Source organism: Antedon bifida, chromosome 9 (genome assembly GCF_963402885.1).
Source record: "Antedon bifida chromosome 9, ecAntBifi1.1, whole genome shotgun sequence".
NCBI lineage: Eukaryota > Metazoa > Echinodermata > Crinoidea > Comatulida > Antedonidae > Antedon > Antedon bifida.
The window spans coordinates 12,409,425-12,422,698 of NC_136234.1; the positions used below are offsets into that span (position 1 = coordinate 12,409,425).

At 32.5% G+C, this 13,274-nt stretch overlaps 1 protein-coding gene across 7 annotated transcripts in view; it reads right to left on the bottom strand.

Annotated features, from left to right (window-relative positions):
- Positions 1–13,274, bottom strand: part of LOC144852146 (MAP/microtubule affinity-regulating kinase 3-like) — a 65,488-nt gene that overhangs the window by 13,725 nt on the left and 38,489 nt on the right. For 5 of the 7 annotated variants that reach the window (XM_078709888.1, XM_078709887.1, XM_078709886.1 and 2 more), the window contains exons 10-12: positions 10,706–10,918; positions 10,067–10,244; positions 5,995–6,009 (exon numbers count right to left, since the gene is read on the bottom strand). In XM_078709888.1, the coding sequence (XP_078566014.1) occupies positions 5,995–6,009; positions 10,067–10,244; positions 10,706–10,918 (406 nt within the window). The remainder of the gene's footprint in view (positions 1–5,994; positions 6,010–10,066; positions 10,245–10,705; positions 10,919–13,274) is intronic. The other 2 variants (XM_078709891.1, XM_078709889.1) reach the window with 2 other exon arrangements.

Genomic DNA, 13,274 nt, shown 5'->3' on the forward strand with positions numbered 1-13,274 from the left:
AATATTTAAAAGTATGTTGGTTTTAAATTTGTCATTTCCGAAAATCTGTTTAACCATAAAATATGTTATAAAACAAAATAAAAAAAAAAAAAAATATATGGTGTCACTGAATATTAAACATTTTCTGAATTGTTTTACACATTTATAGCAAAAATATTTGAAAAAAAAAGCCTTAAATAAAAGTAAACTGTAATTAAATAGCTAAAATTGATGTCATCAACACTACATTCTTTTGGCAACACCTTTTCTGTTAGAAATTCTCTGACATATTTAAGTTTGGTGGATAAATTAAAATTATTCTGTTTTTGAATCAAGTATGGAATATATATTTATATTATATAAATATCGGCAGCCATACTGGAAGATGAAAAAAAAAACAAATATAAAATGTGTTCTTTTTTTTATCAATAAATTAATATAAGAAAGTCTGGCCTATGAATTTAAAATCTTTCATTGATTGACTGTTAGTACTATATATTATATCTACAGCCTTAAAATGTGATGTGGATCAGATGAAATCATAATAGCAATAAAAAAAATAAAATACTCTTTTTTCCCCGAATGATATCCACTATAACAATTAATCTTAAAATGCCAACTATTATTAAAAACATCATTAAACTAGATGGTTAATAAAGCTTTGAAACTAACATTCAATTTCAGAAATCTGACTATTGCAAAACGTTATTTTTCTGATAATAACCTGGATTTACCCAACTCTCTTTAAGGAGCCGATTCAACACCTTCACCCATAATTTAATAGCAAGGTATGCTACTGAACATAGCAAGGTATGCTACTGAACACAGCAAGGTATGCTACTGAACATAGCAAGGTATGCTACTGAACACAGCAAGGTATGCTACTGAACATAGCAAGGTATGCTACTGAACATAGCAGGTATGCTACTGAACATAGCAGGTATGCTACTGAACATAGCAAGGTATGCTACTGAACATAGCAAGGTATGCTACTGAACATAGCAGGTATGCTACTGAACATAGCAGGTATGCTACTGAACATAGCAAGGTATGCTACTGAACACAGCAAGGTATGCTACTGAACATAGCAAGGTATGCTACTGAACATAGCAAGGTATGCTACTGAACATAGCAAGGTATGCTACTGAACATAGCAAGGTATGCTACTGAACATAGCAAGGTATGCTACTGAACATAGCAAGGTATGCTACTGAACATAGCAAGGTATGCTACTGAACATAGCAAGGTATGCTACTGAACATAGCAAGGTATGGTACTGAACATAGCAGGTATGCTACTGAACATAGCAGGTATGCTACTGAACATAGCAAGGTATGCTACTGAACATAGCAAGGTATGCTACTGAACATAGCAGGTATGGTACTGAACATAGCAGGTATGCTACTGAACATAGCAAGGTATGCTACTGAACATAGCAGGTATGGTACTGAACATAGCAGGTATGCTACTGAACATAGCAGGTATGCTACTGAACATAGCAAGGTATGCTACTGAACATAGCAAGGTATGCTACTGAACATAGCAGGTATGGTACTGAACATAGCAGGTATGCTACTGAACATAGCAGGTATGCTACTGAACATAGCAAGGTATGCTACTGAACATAGCAAGGTATGCTACTGAACATAGCAAGGTGTGCTACTGAACATAGCAAGGTGTGCTACTGAACATAGCAGGTGTGCTACTGAACATAGCAGGTATGCTACTGAACATAGCAAGGTATGCTACTGAACATAGCAAGGTATGCTACTGAACATAGCAGGTATGGTACTGAACATAGCAGGTATGCTACTGAACATAGCAGGTATGCTACTGAACATAGCAAGGTATGCTACTGAACATAGCAAGGTATGCTACTGAACATAGCAAGGTATGCTACTGAACACAGCAAGGTATGCTACTGAACACAGCAAGGTATGGTACTGAACATAGCAAGGTATGCTACTGAACATAGCAAGGTATGCTACTGAACATAGCAAGGTATGCTACTGAACATAGCAAGGTATGCTACTGAACATAGCAAGGTATGCTACTGAACACAGCAAGGTATGCTACTGAACATAGCAAGGTATGCTACTGAACATAGCAAGGTATGCTACTGAACATAGCAAGGTATGCTACTGAACATAGCAAGGTATGCTACTGAACATAGCAAGGTATGCTACTGAACACAGCAAGGTATGCTACTGAACATAGCAAGGTATGCTACTGAACATAGCAAGGTATGCTACTGAACATAGCAAGGTATGCTACTGAACACAGCAAGGTATGCTACTGAACATAGCAAGGTATGCTACTGAACATAGCAAGGTATGCTACTGAACATAGCAAGGTATGCTACTGAACATAGCAAGGTATGCTACTGAACATAGCAAGGTATGCTACTGAACATAGCAAGGTATGCTACTGAACATAGCAAGGTATGCTACTGAACATAGCAAGGTATGCTACTGAACATAGCAAGGTATGCTACTGAACATAGCAAGGTATGCTACTGAACATAGCAAGGTATGCTACTGAACATAGCAAGGTATGCTACTGAACACAGCAAGGTATGCTACTGAACATAGCAAGGTATGCTACTGAACATAGCAAGGTATGCTACTGAACATAGCAAGGTATGCTACTGAACACAGCAAGGTATGCTACTGAACATAGCAAGGTATGCTACTGAACATAGCAAGGTATGCTACTGAACATAGCAAGGTATGCTACTGAACACAGCAAGGTATGCTACTGAACATAGCAAGGTATGCTACTGAACACAGCAAGGTATGCTACTGAACATAGCAAGGTATGCTACTGAAAATACCCAGGCTGGTTAGCCTGAGCTTTCGATTTGTCACAACTGATGATTGATGACCAAACTAGTTCATTGCACACATGCAAAAATATTGGGACGCGTGTACTCGCTATTCACCTCAACACAGTTTCGATGGTTTCTATGTCCAGACAACGACACATTGATTGACCTGACCTAGGTTGGTCGTCGGTCGTCACATTTCAAAAGCTCCCTCCCATGTGGAAGGCCTTTATGGGTTGTGGTATTATTTACAAATTAACCAACTTTATTGTGAGCGATATAATTATTATGAAAAATAGCAAGCCCATATACAAATTATAATGATTAAAAATGAAAAGCTTAAATGCTCAGCAGAAAGCACTATTTTATAACAAAAAATATGTATGTATTGTTGGTTAAAAAACTTATTTATTTTGTTACAGAATCTAGTTAGTACTATCAATGGCTACAGAACACACACAGCACACTATCCATCCGAGAAGACAACAATTGACAAAGTATCAAAGAGATGACCATAAAAGCGCAAGCTAACGGAAAGACTTCAGAAATGAAGCAGAAATAATTGATTGTCAGGCTTTAAAAGTAACAAAAATGTGTCACAAAATGGGTATGTACATTCTGCCAACAGGAACGAATACACCACTTATAAAGCCGAATAAAATACCTGTTCCGTGCATCGACATGCTGGAAAATTGCCACATAAAATCTCTGGGCACCATGCACTCAGGGAGAACTTTTAATGAGATAAAAGAAAGTCATCTACATCTTATATAAACTTAGTCATCTCTGCATCATTGTATTCACAATAACCATTATCACAATTATGATCATTATCATCACAATATTGCCAATATCATGATAGCAATCATCATTATTACAATCACCATTGCTATTATCACCACCACCGTGATCACGACAACCACAATTATCACAATCCCCATTATATCACTATCACCATCATCCCTAGCAATACTATCACTATCGCAATGACCAACATAATGATCTCAATCATAATTATACTCGCAATCACCAACTACAATCAGGATCACAATATCACCATGATCACAATATCACCATGATCACAATAACACCATGATCACAAAAAACCATGATCACAATGACCACAATTCACTCTCAAATCACTATTTACCAATATAGCAATCATGATCACAATCACCACCACAATCACCATATCACAATGATTACTATTATCAAAATGATTATCATCACAATGGTCACCATTATCAAAATGATCACCATTATCACAATGATCACCATTATCACAATGATCACCATCACCACAATAATCACCATCATCACAATGATCACCATCATCACAATGATCACCATCATCACAATGATCACCATCATCACAATGATCACAATCCCCATTATATCACTATCACCATTATCCCTATCCCTACCAATACTATCACAATCGCAATGACCAACATAATGATTGCAATCATAATTATACTCGCAATCACCAACTACAATCAGGATCACAATATCACCATGATCACAATATCACCATGATCACAATATCACCATGATCACAATATCACCATGATCACAATATCACCATGATCACAATAACACCATCACAAAAAACCATGATCATAATGACCACAATTTACTCTCAAATCACTATTTACCAATATAGCAATCACCACCACAATTACCATATCACAATGATTACTATTATCACAATGATCATCATTATCACAATGATCACCATTATCAAAATGATCACCATTATCACAATGATCACCATCACCACAATGATCACTACCATCACAATGATCAGCATCATCACAATGATCACCAATACACAATGATCACCACCATTACAATGATCACCATCATCACAATGATCGCCATTATCACAATGATCACCATCATCACAATGATCACATCATCACAATGATTGCAATCAAAACAGCACAATCACAAAAACCCACTATCACAACACTAAACATAACCACCATAACTTAATATCATCACAATAGCATCACCAATGATAACATAATAGCGATAAAATAATTGTTTGACAACATCTGGCTAGGTGGCATTTCAAACTGGCTGCATGATTTCAAATGGATTACATACATGGTGGTATATTTTTAAAAATAAAACTTTATCCAAAAAATTATCACAGCTTAATATTTGAAATAATAGATGAAACATTTAGTGGATTGTTATTATAATGTGGTGCATTGAAAAACAATGTGCTCTTACAATATAAATACATAAAATAATATTTTAAACAATTTAAATAAATTGTTACATGGATCATATATTTGGAAAAAAAATCTTTTTAAATAATGAGGTTTACACTTTATAAGAAAATGTAAAATTTAACATCTTAAATTATGATAGAAAGATGAATGAGAGAAACCTTGAAGACTGTATAATATATCTCATTTTATTATATTCAATAACAAAGTACCATACTCGCAGGAATAAGTACCCAATTTGAATATGCAAATGCCTGCTTGTTTGTGCATCCTCGTAATTACTGTAGGTCCATTTTAAACAAGCAAATTATCTGATAAAGCGCCTTTTTCCCAAAAACGTTTACAGTATTTAACACCAATTTTTGTCCAAAGTTCGCTCACAAAACCTACATTAATCATTTTATTACAAAATAAAGTTATAAAGTTATTCACAATAAAATTCAAAAGTGCTCAAACCTATCCCAGTCATTCTTTTTAGCCCCTTTCACACTGAATGCTGGCTTATGTATGAAAGCGTCCAAATGTTAAAATACAGACCTCTGGTAATCTTACTGTTGTGCTCACACTGTGTGTCCACGCTAAATTCTTGCTTATGCAATTATTTAGTTCCCATCCCCTACCCCCTCCCCATTCCATACAGCAGAAGGATTTGCTGTATAATTACCTCCATTCTGTGTAAAATGGAACGCTGGATTGCTTACTGCAATATTACAGCAACTGTATGTGAAAAGGGCTCAAGTACCTAGTTGCTTATTCGTGAGAGTATGGTACAATTTTATGATGCCTTTGACTTTCTTTTAGGCAGACTTGTTGAATACCCTGAATTATGGCATATAAAAGCTTTGTTTATGGGCGCTGTGAAAATAAAAATGGTATTAGGAAACATGCAAGCAGTTATATTGTTGTATCACTTCAAAATGAGATTGGTTAGTAAATAAAAACACAATGAATTACCTCGTTTGCGGACGCCTGTGGTTATCAGCATACAAGTATAAAATAAAACGGGAAGAACAAGATAAACGAACATTGTATTAGATACAATTAAAAACTTATTTATACAATTACAACCCGATGGATAGAATTTAAAGCCCAACCTCACTAGACAAGGCATATTTATCCCCAGAGCAACTAATAATAACAACCATTTTTAAATAATTGTAATTAGGGCAAAACAGAAAAGAATTTTAGACATTGAAAGGGAAATAGGAGGATATATACTAAGAATATACAAGAATACAAAGTAAATAAAAATAATAATTCATAATTCAACAAAATTATTATCACTAATTATATAAGTAATAATATAATAATATTTCTATTTTAATCAATATCATGCATATAATAAAATTACTATATAATTCATTACTAGCTACACGAGTGTACCATGTATATATTGTGTGAAATTAAGAAAGCAAGATGATGTTAAAAACAAAATTGGTAAATAAAGTTAAATGAAAGTCAATGATTTATGAGATAAACAAATTATATTATATAAATATAATTTTGTGATTATTAGAAATAATTAAGAATGCTGACCCAATACTGATATACTTTGCATTTAATAATGTATCTGGAATTTTGTATGAGTCAACAAATTCTGATGAGTTTCCATAAAAGGGCCAATAAAATCTGATTCAAATCAATCAATCTTGCTAAATTGTTGCCTATATTTCTATAATTTCTGCAATTTTTTACAAAATAATTTGTGAAAATAAATTTGTTTACTTAGTTTAATTCATTCGGTAAGGTTTCAGATAAGATCTTTCCAAAATGACCGATGTTTTTGCAATTTATTTTATAGTCTTTGTTTTAAATTTTAAATGTGTATAAAGCGATCCCAATGTTGGATTTGTTTCAAGTAACTTGTAAAATATAAACACTACTTCTGTAGCCTTGATTTCATTAAATGTTTTGGTGATGAAAAAAATTACTACAGACAACTTATATTTCAACATGGTTTTCATTCCGTATTTAAATAGTGTTTTTTTTTTCTGTGGATCTATGAACATCGGCCTAACACCCTATCCGAAGAATGAGGCATAAAGAATAAGGTATCTTGCCTTAGGACACAAGATGGAAATGGTTAATCTCGGACCCACGCCTTCTCGTACCACGTCAGCTCGTTTTCATTAACAGCGATGTTTATTACTATGTTGGCAGTGATCAGTGTTATGGCGATGATTATCAGAATATTACATTTTAATGTGACCTTTTACAAATACCAATTAGATTTTTTTTAAATAGATTAATGAATATTGATGAGAGATGATGAATATTCAACATGAAAATGTTATTGTTAATATCCCAGTGCAAGTACCTCTAAACTAAAATTGAAATACATTCATTTAATTTATATTTTAAATATTTACTTAGCAACAGTTTTGTTATCTCAATTTCTATTCTAATCACTGCAAAAGAGTTTTCATGCACGTGTCCGTAAAAGCACACTCTGGCAACCTTTTATCGTAACTATAGGGGTAAAATTTAAAATAAACTTTTTTATTTAATATCAAATTTATAATTATCTTATGGACAATCTAATAATATATTCTATTATCATTTAATCTATTTATAAATTCCTTTAAATTATGTTAAGATTGGTTGATTGGTAAACATAAACAGGTTTTAGTTTCAATATTTAACTATTCTAAATAAAATTCTTCTATCTTTAAAAATCTTCATAAAATGTGAAAATGTTTTATTATGTAAAAATGCTAAATAATTTTTGTCAAAAAATATTTTAATAAAAAATATAATTTTGTTTTAAACAGAAAAGACGATACAAATGAAGTAAAGAAAGAACCCAAATGAAAAACAGATAGAATGAAGTGCAGTAAAACAAAAAAGGAAACCAGTCTAATATTAGTAATCTCTGAATGATAATTATGCCTTGTTTGCTCATTAACAGTGGAAAGGTAAGTTAGTAAAAATAGTGGTCCAATATTATATATCCCAGAATGCAATGCAAGCAGTTATTGTTTGTTTAGTGATCAATGTTGGGATGAACAGAGATAGACAAGATGGGCAGAAGGAACAGAAAGGATAAAGAGTGAATTTCCAATGGTTTCGTGGAAAAGACGAAGCCGTCCATATTGAAATGAAAGAGAGAAATTAAAACAATACAAATAATTAGCGAATGTGAATGCGATGTCTTAACAAAGCACAATTATGCTTTATTCAGATTTCACATTCAATATTACATAATACAGTCATACTGCTGAATTTTTACATCAGTCAATTATTATGCCATAAACATCCAAATTTTAAAGGCAAAAATTGTTATAGCGGAAGTCGACCTGTTTACGAAAACATGCCGGACAAATCGTATCAATTTGATTGACTTGCTTGTATGAATTTATATAGCTTACGCCTTTTTTATTCCAAAAATGTAGAAAAGCAAAAACCACTTTTTCGTCATGTACTTTAACGCTACGACGAAATAGAGATTTGATATAAATTTGTGAAAGGCAAAAAGCACATGCTTAAGCTTTAAAAAATTGCAAAAAAAAGTAAAAAAATTTGAAGACGATGTATATTCAAAAGCAGTGGAAATTGTAAAATGTTTTATTGTATTGTCCTGCAAAAACTCAAGATTTTGAATAGGCCATTTTTTAGTTTTAATAAAGTTAATCACTTTCGTGATAGAAAGAAAACGAAAAAAGAATGGTTCACTTATAAAAAGACAAAAACAGTTAAATTGAACAAAAACCCATTGACTACCAAATTTGACTATTGTTTTAAATTACAGTTTTTTTTTAAGGTATTTTTTTTAATCCAATTTTCGATTAAATTTTTAGTTAAGTGAATAACTATTATGCGACAAAAAATGGCGTATTCAACAAAATAATTTTTTCAGGGGACAATATATCTTAATATCCTAAAGACAATTCTCGGTCAGCCAATTGTGTTCTCTAAAGACTCGCGTTGGGTTACTGTTCCTTTTGCCTCAAATTGTGGTTAGTGTTAAATGTTAGTATACATGGTAAATGATGTTATACCTGTTCACATACTGTAGTGTTAAATTAATCGTATAACAATTTTAATAAAATACATACATTAAAATAGCGGTTGAAATATTTCCTCCTATATCAATAGTATTTCATTGTTCTCTTTCATATAGGGACTACTTTATTTTTCCTGTACAAGTCGTGGTTCGCTGTAAACTTTGATATACTAAAGGTTTTCCAAAATTGCATGACTAACATTTGACTATCTTTCATCAAAATTTGTATACATTTTTGTAAAGGCTTAAGTTTGCTAATGAGGTAAATTAAATTAATTTGTGTGCTAATTCAACCAGCTAATACATTTATTAGGTCCAATTATTGTATTATTCCGATACAGTAATTCAAGTTGTATATATTTGCCAAGATTCATCCAAAATTATTACGATATATTAAAGAATAATAGTTAATTCTGAATGCCTCAGGGCTTGCAGAATAAAGATTTTATTTTGTTTTCCTGAGGACATCCAGGTCTGAGATTTGGTTGCCCTCTCAATTCTTGTCTTAAAACTTGGTGGCCGAAAATTGTGGCGACCAAAAATATCATCTGATATATCAGATTGAGCATGGACTGTACACTGTAGTATTCCACAACCAATGCAATTTTACTTGGCTTCCCATTAGGACCGACTCTTTTAGTTTTTAGTTGCCCTACAAACATTTTCGGTTGGCCCAAGAGGCCGAGCGCAACTGATTCTACGAGTACAGGCGCTATAGAAATAATTTGTATTTTCTACCATTTATTAATTATGAATATAACATTTTTGGACAAAACAGTTTGATTTAAATATTATTTTGATTTCTATGTGAACAGGCTTTCTATTATTATATTAGATTATTAATATTATTATAAATATGTGTTTTATTAGTAGCTGTATATATTATTGTATATATAGTTTGAATTCAGTTGCAGGACAGTTGTTACAGCCTTTCCACACAGAGCAGGTGAGATGATGGGCTTTGAATGCTAGCCACACGAGGGCGCACAAATGCAAAATGGAAATGTACGACGGGAGACTGACCGAGATTTTCACCTCCATGACTAAAGCGCCTTTGTTTCTGATTGGATGATGTGGACACGCTTCGTTGTTTCTTACCATGCGTTACGGGTGATTGTTTGGCGCTGGAAGTAGATAGATCGTTGACCCGATGTGTGGTTAGTGAAATGCTGCTACCTGGATTAGACTCTCCACCGTCAAGCTGAAATTAAATGCAAACAAAAAAATGTTGCAGATAAAATCTTTATTCATCATAAAATTAATTGTGCAAATTCTTGTGGAAATTCATATTCAAATGGAGTAAATTACAAAAATACATGAAAATCACCTATTAAGGGGACACCTCAACCTCAACAAAGTGTTTTTAATTCTATGTATCTACTATTTTCACATTTTGATGAATAATAATTTTGTATATTTTTGTATAATATCCTTTAGTGCAGTAAAACCGCTTATTTGGGACACATCTATTCAATGGAAATCCCTATTTAAGTGACGCCACTATTAAGGAGACACTCCTATTAGGGACAACGCTATATTAGGCACAATCCCATAATTACGTACAATCCTACTCACAGGGCACCCTATAAGTGGACACTTTCCACTGAAAGAAACGTAATGAGCTAAATGAGCTTGATACAGTTTTTTTTCACATAGACAAACCTCTTTCTGTCTTCTACCCAATAGTAAGTACGTGGCAAATGCAGCGTCATATTTCCTCGATTTTAGTGATTCTTCGATTTCTTCCCGACTGAACGTCATCCGCATCATCATTTCTATCCTTCGTTTGTCGCAAAAGTCTGTCTCAGGCTCTTTGTATGGCTTTAACTCGTCCTCTTCAAAACCTAGATTGATCCATTTGTCTCTCATTATTGCCTGTAAAAACAAAATAAAATTGTAAATTAGTGATAGCACTATGGTATTGGTTCGAGACATGTCTGTACTTGTATCCTTTGGCAAGATAATTCACTCCCTTTGCCTGGATAGGATGTAACGCTGTTGGTCTAGTGTATATATAACACACATGATAAGTAGGTGCACTCTTTTAAAAGGTTGGAGGATCATTTTATTTCAGATCTGTCATGTCACCTAGCTTCTACATACGGGGCCTACGTACATACCAGGAGAGCCGTATTCATTTAGGATTTTACACGAAAAGTATGAATTAAATGCCAGCATGTTCCTTTAAAAATATTGTTAATGCATATTTTTTGTTCTTGTATTTCGTGTTAAATTCCTGTCAATACTTTGAAAAACTATCTCTTTTCTGGCACCTTGTATACATCGCAATACTTCTGGCCACAAAAATGGCGAACCAAAAAAAATTGAAGGAATATGTGACGTCAAGTGCAAACGATCTATTGGGTTCTGAAGATGTCCCCTTAATAGATGTTGTATTGTACGTTGTATTCTCAACATACGTTTATTGTGAAAATTCCTAAAAAACACTTCATTAGTGGCAGAATTTAATTTCCAAGAATAAGAGGTAATTTTCAATTTTTCGTCTAATTGTTTTATCCAGGGTAAACATAATTAATATACCAATTTCTATTCTCCAGGTTTTAATTTATTAAAAGTTAATCAACCAATGCTTATTTTTTTTTCCAATTTCATTAATTCAGTCGTGTGTACTTAAGTATATTACCCTTGATTCTCTCTTCATGCACCGAATCTAATCAGTAATTTACATTACCATTTAAAATTTACCAAGAGTGCTTTATTTGCCAATTACAGTATTTCTCCACTTCAAAGAAACATAGCTGTTTACATCAAGGTCACTGCACTAACATAAGGTATGTTTATATTAAAGCCAGGGAAAATACATTAAAATGGTTTTCGCTGTCGTCCGTGTGTTAAATTCAGCCGGCATCGCACGTTAAATTCGGCCAGAATCAACATAGTTGCATATTTCTTTTTTTCAGAAACTAAATTTACCGATATTGACAGTCCATTTGGTAACTAGGCTAGAATTGCAAGAAACGGGTGAATTAATTTAACAAACAATTTAATAATCTTAATGCATACATACAATTACAAATTTGAGGTCGGGTTAAAAAGGCATCGTAACAGTTGGCTTAGGTGTAATGGCAAAAATATTGACAAAGCAGTTAGGGTTAAAATACCTTATTTTAAAAGCATTAATTTATCCCACCAATACAACATCTAATTTTATAACTCAATGTACAATTTTCATCATTTAGTTTAGCTAATTTACATATTATCATACAGTACATAATGGTATCATTTAAAAAGTCTAAGCTTTTCATTCAGTATATAACACAAAACATTACTTCCTGAACATACAAAACCTAAAAACAAGACTTTCTAAGCTGATCCCTGAGGTTGCCTAGGAATATTAGAGTAGCTTGTACATTGCATCAACAAGATGTATGTTACAAGTTAAGTTGGCGATTTAAAGTGCAATTTTGTTTTCATTTATAAAAAAACATCTTAAAAGATTGATTTTCCTACAAAAAAATCAACTCAAATACAAATTGCATACCTCAAGTATTACTGATTTGGCAAATTTATAATTAAAATGTCAAAATCAAGAGAAAAAATTATAAGTCCATATAAAAGGGTGACTGTGTTAATAGTGTCACACACATGTCATAATGTTTGTATTTACTCAAAATTGGTTGTCACGCACATAGCAATAGTTGTTTTTTTGGCAATATTTAGCCTTTACCACTACCCAAGTGGTGATATTTACCCGTCACCCAAGTGGTGATATTCTAATATTCCAAATAATCAATATTTTAAAAAACAATAATTAGGGAATAATTTCGCCAGTGTGAATTTCCTTTACCTTCTACACATTCATAAGATTGTAGCAAAATATAGAATATATTGTTTCTAAGATCAATTTTCAATATTGTTAAACAACAAATTTTCCCTGAATAATTACAGTAAAGGCACTGGAAATTGAATTTAAATATTCAAATATTTTGATGAACTTGCATTAATAAATGCAATTTGTAGTCGTTTTGTTTCAAAATCCGAATCCAAGTAAAATATTTTCAATTGACTTCCTTAATCTTTTTTTCACAGACATAGATTTTATATACTGGCTTTCTGTACGATACATTAACTGTAACAATTAAATTTCAATATGGTATATTAATTTATGTTTTAAAGGAGCATTGGTATGATTATTATGTACTTTTATTAAATAAAATAGTCTTGTGGACGAATAAAGTTATCTTATGTTATAACTTATTATTAGTGGGGT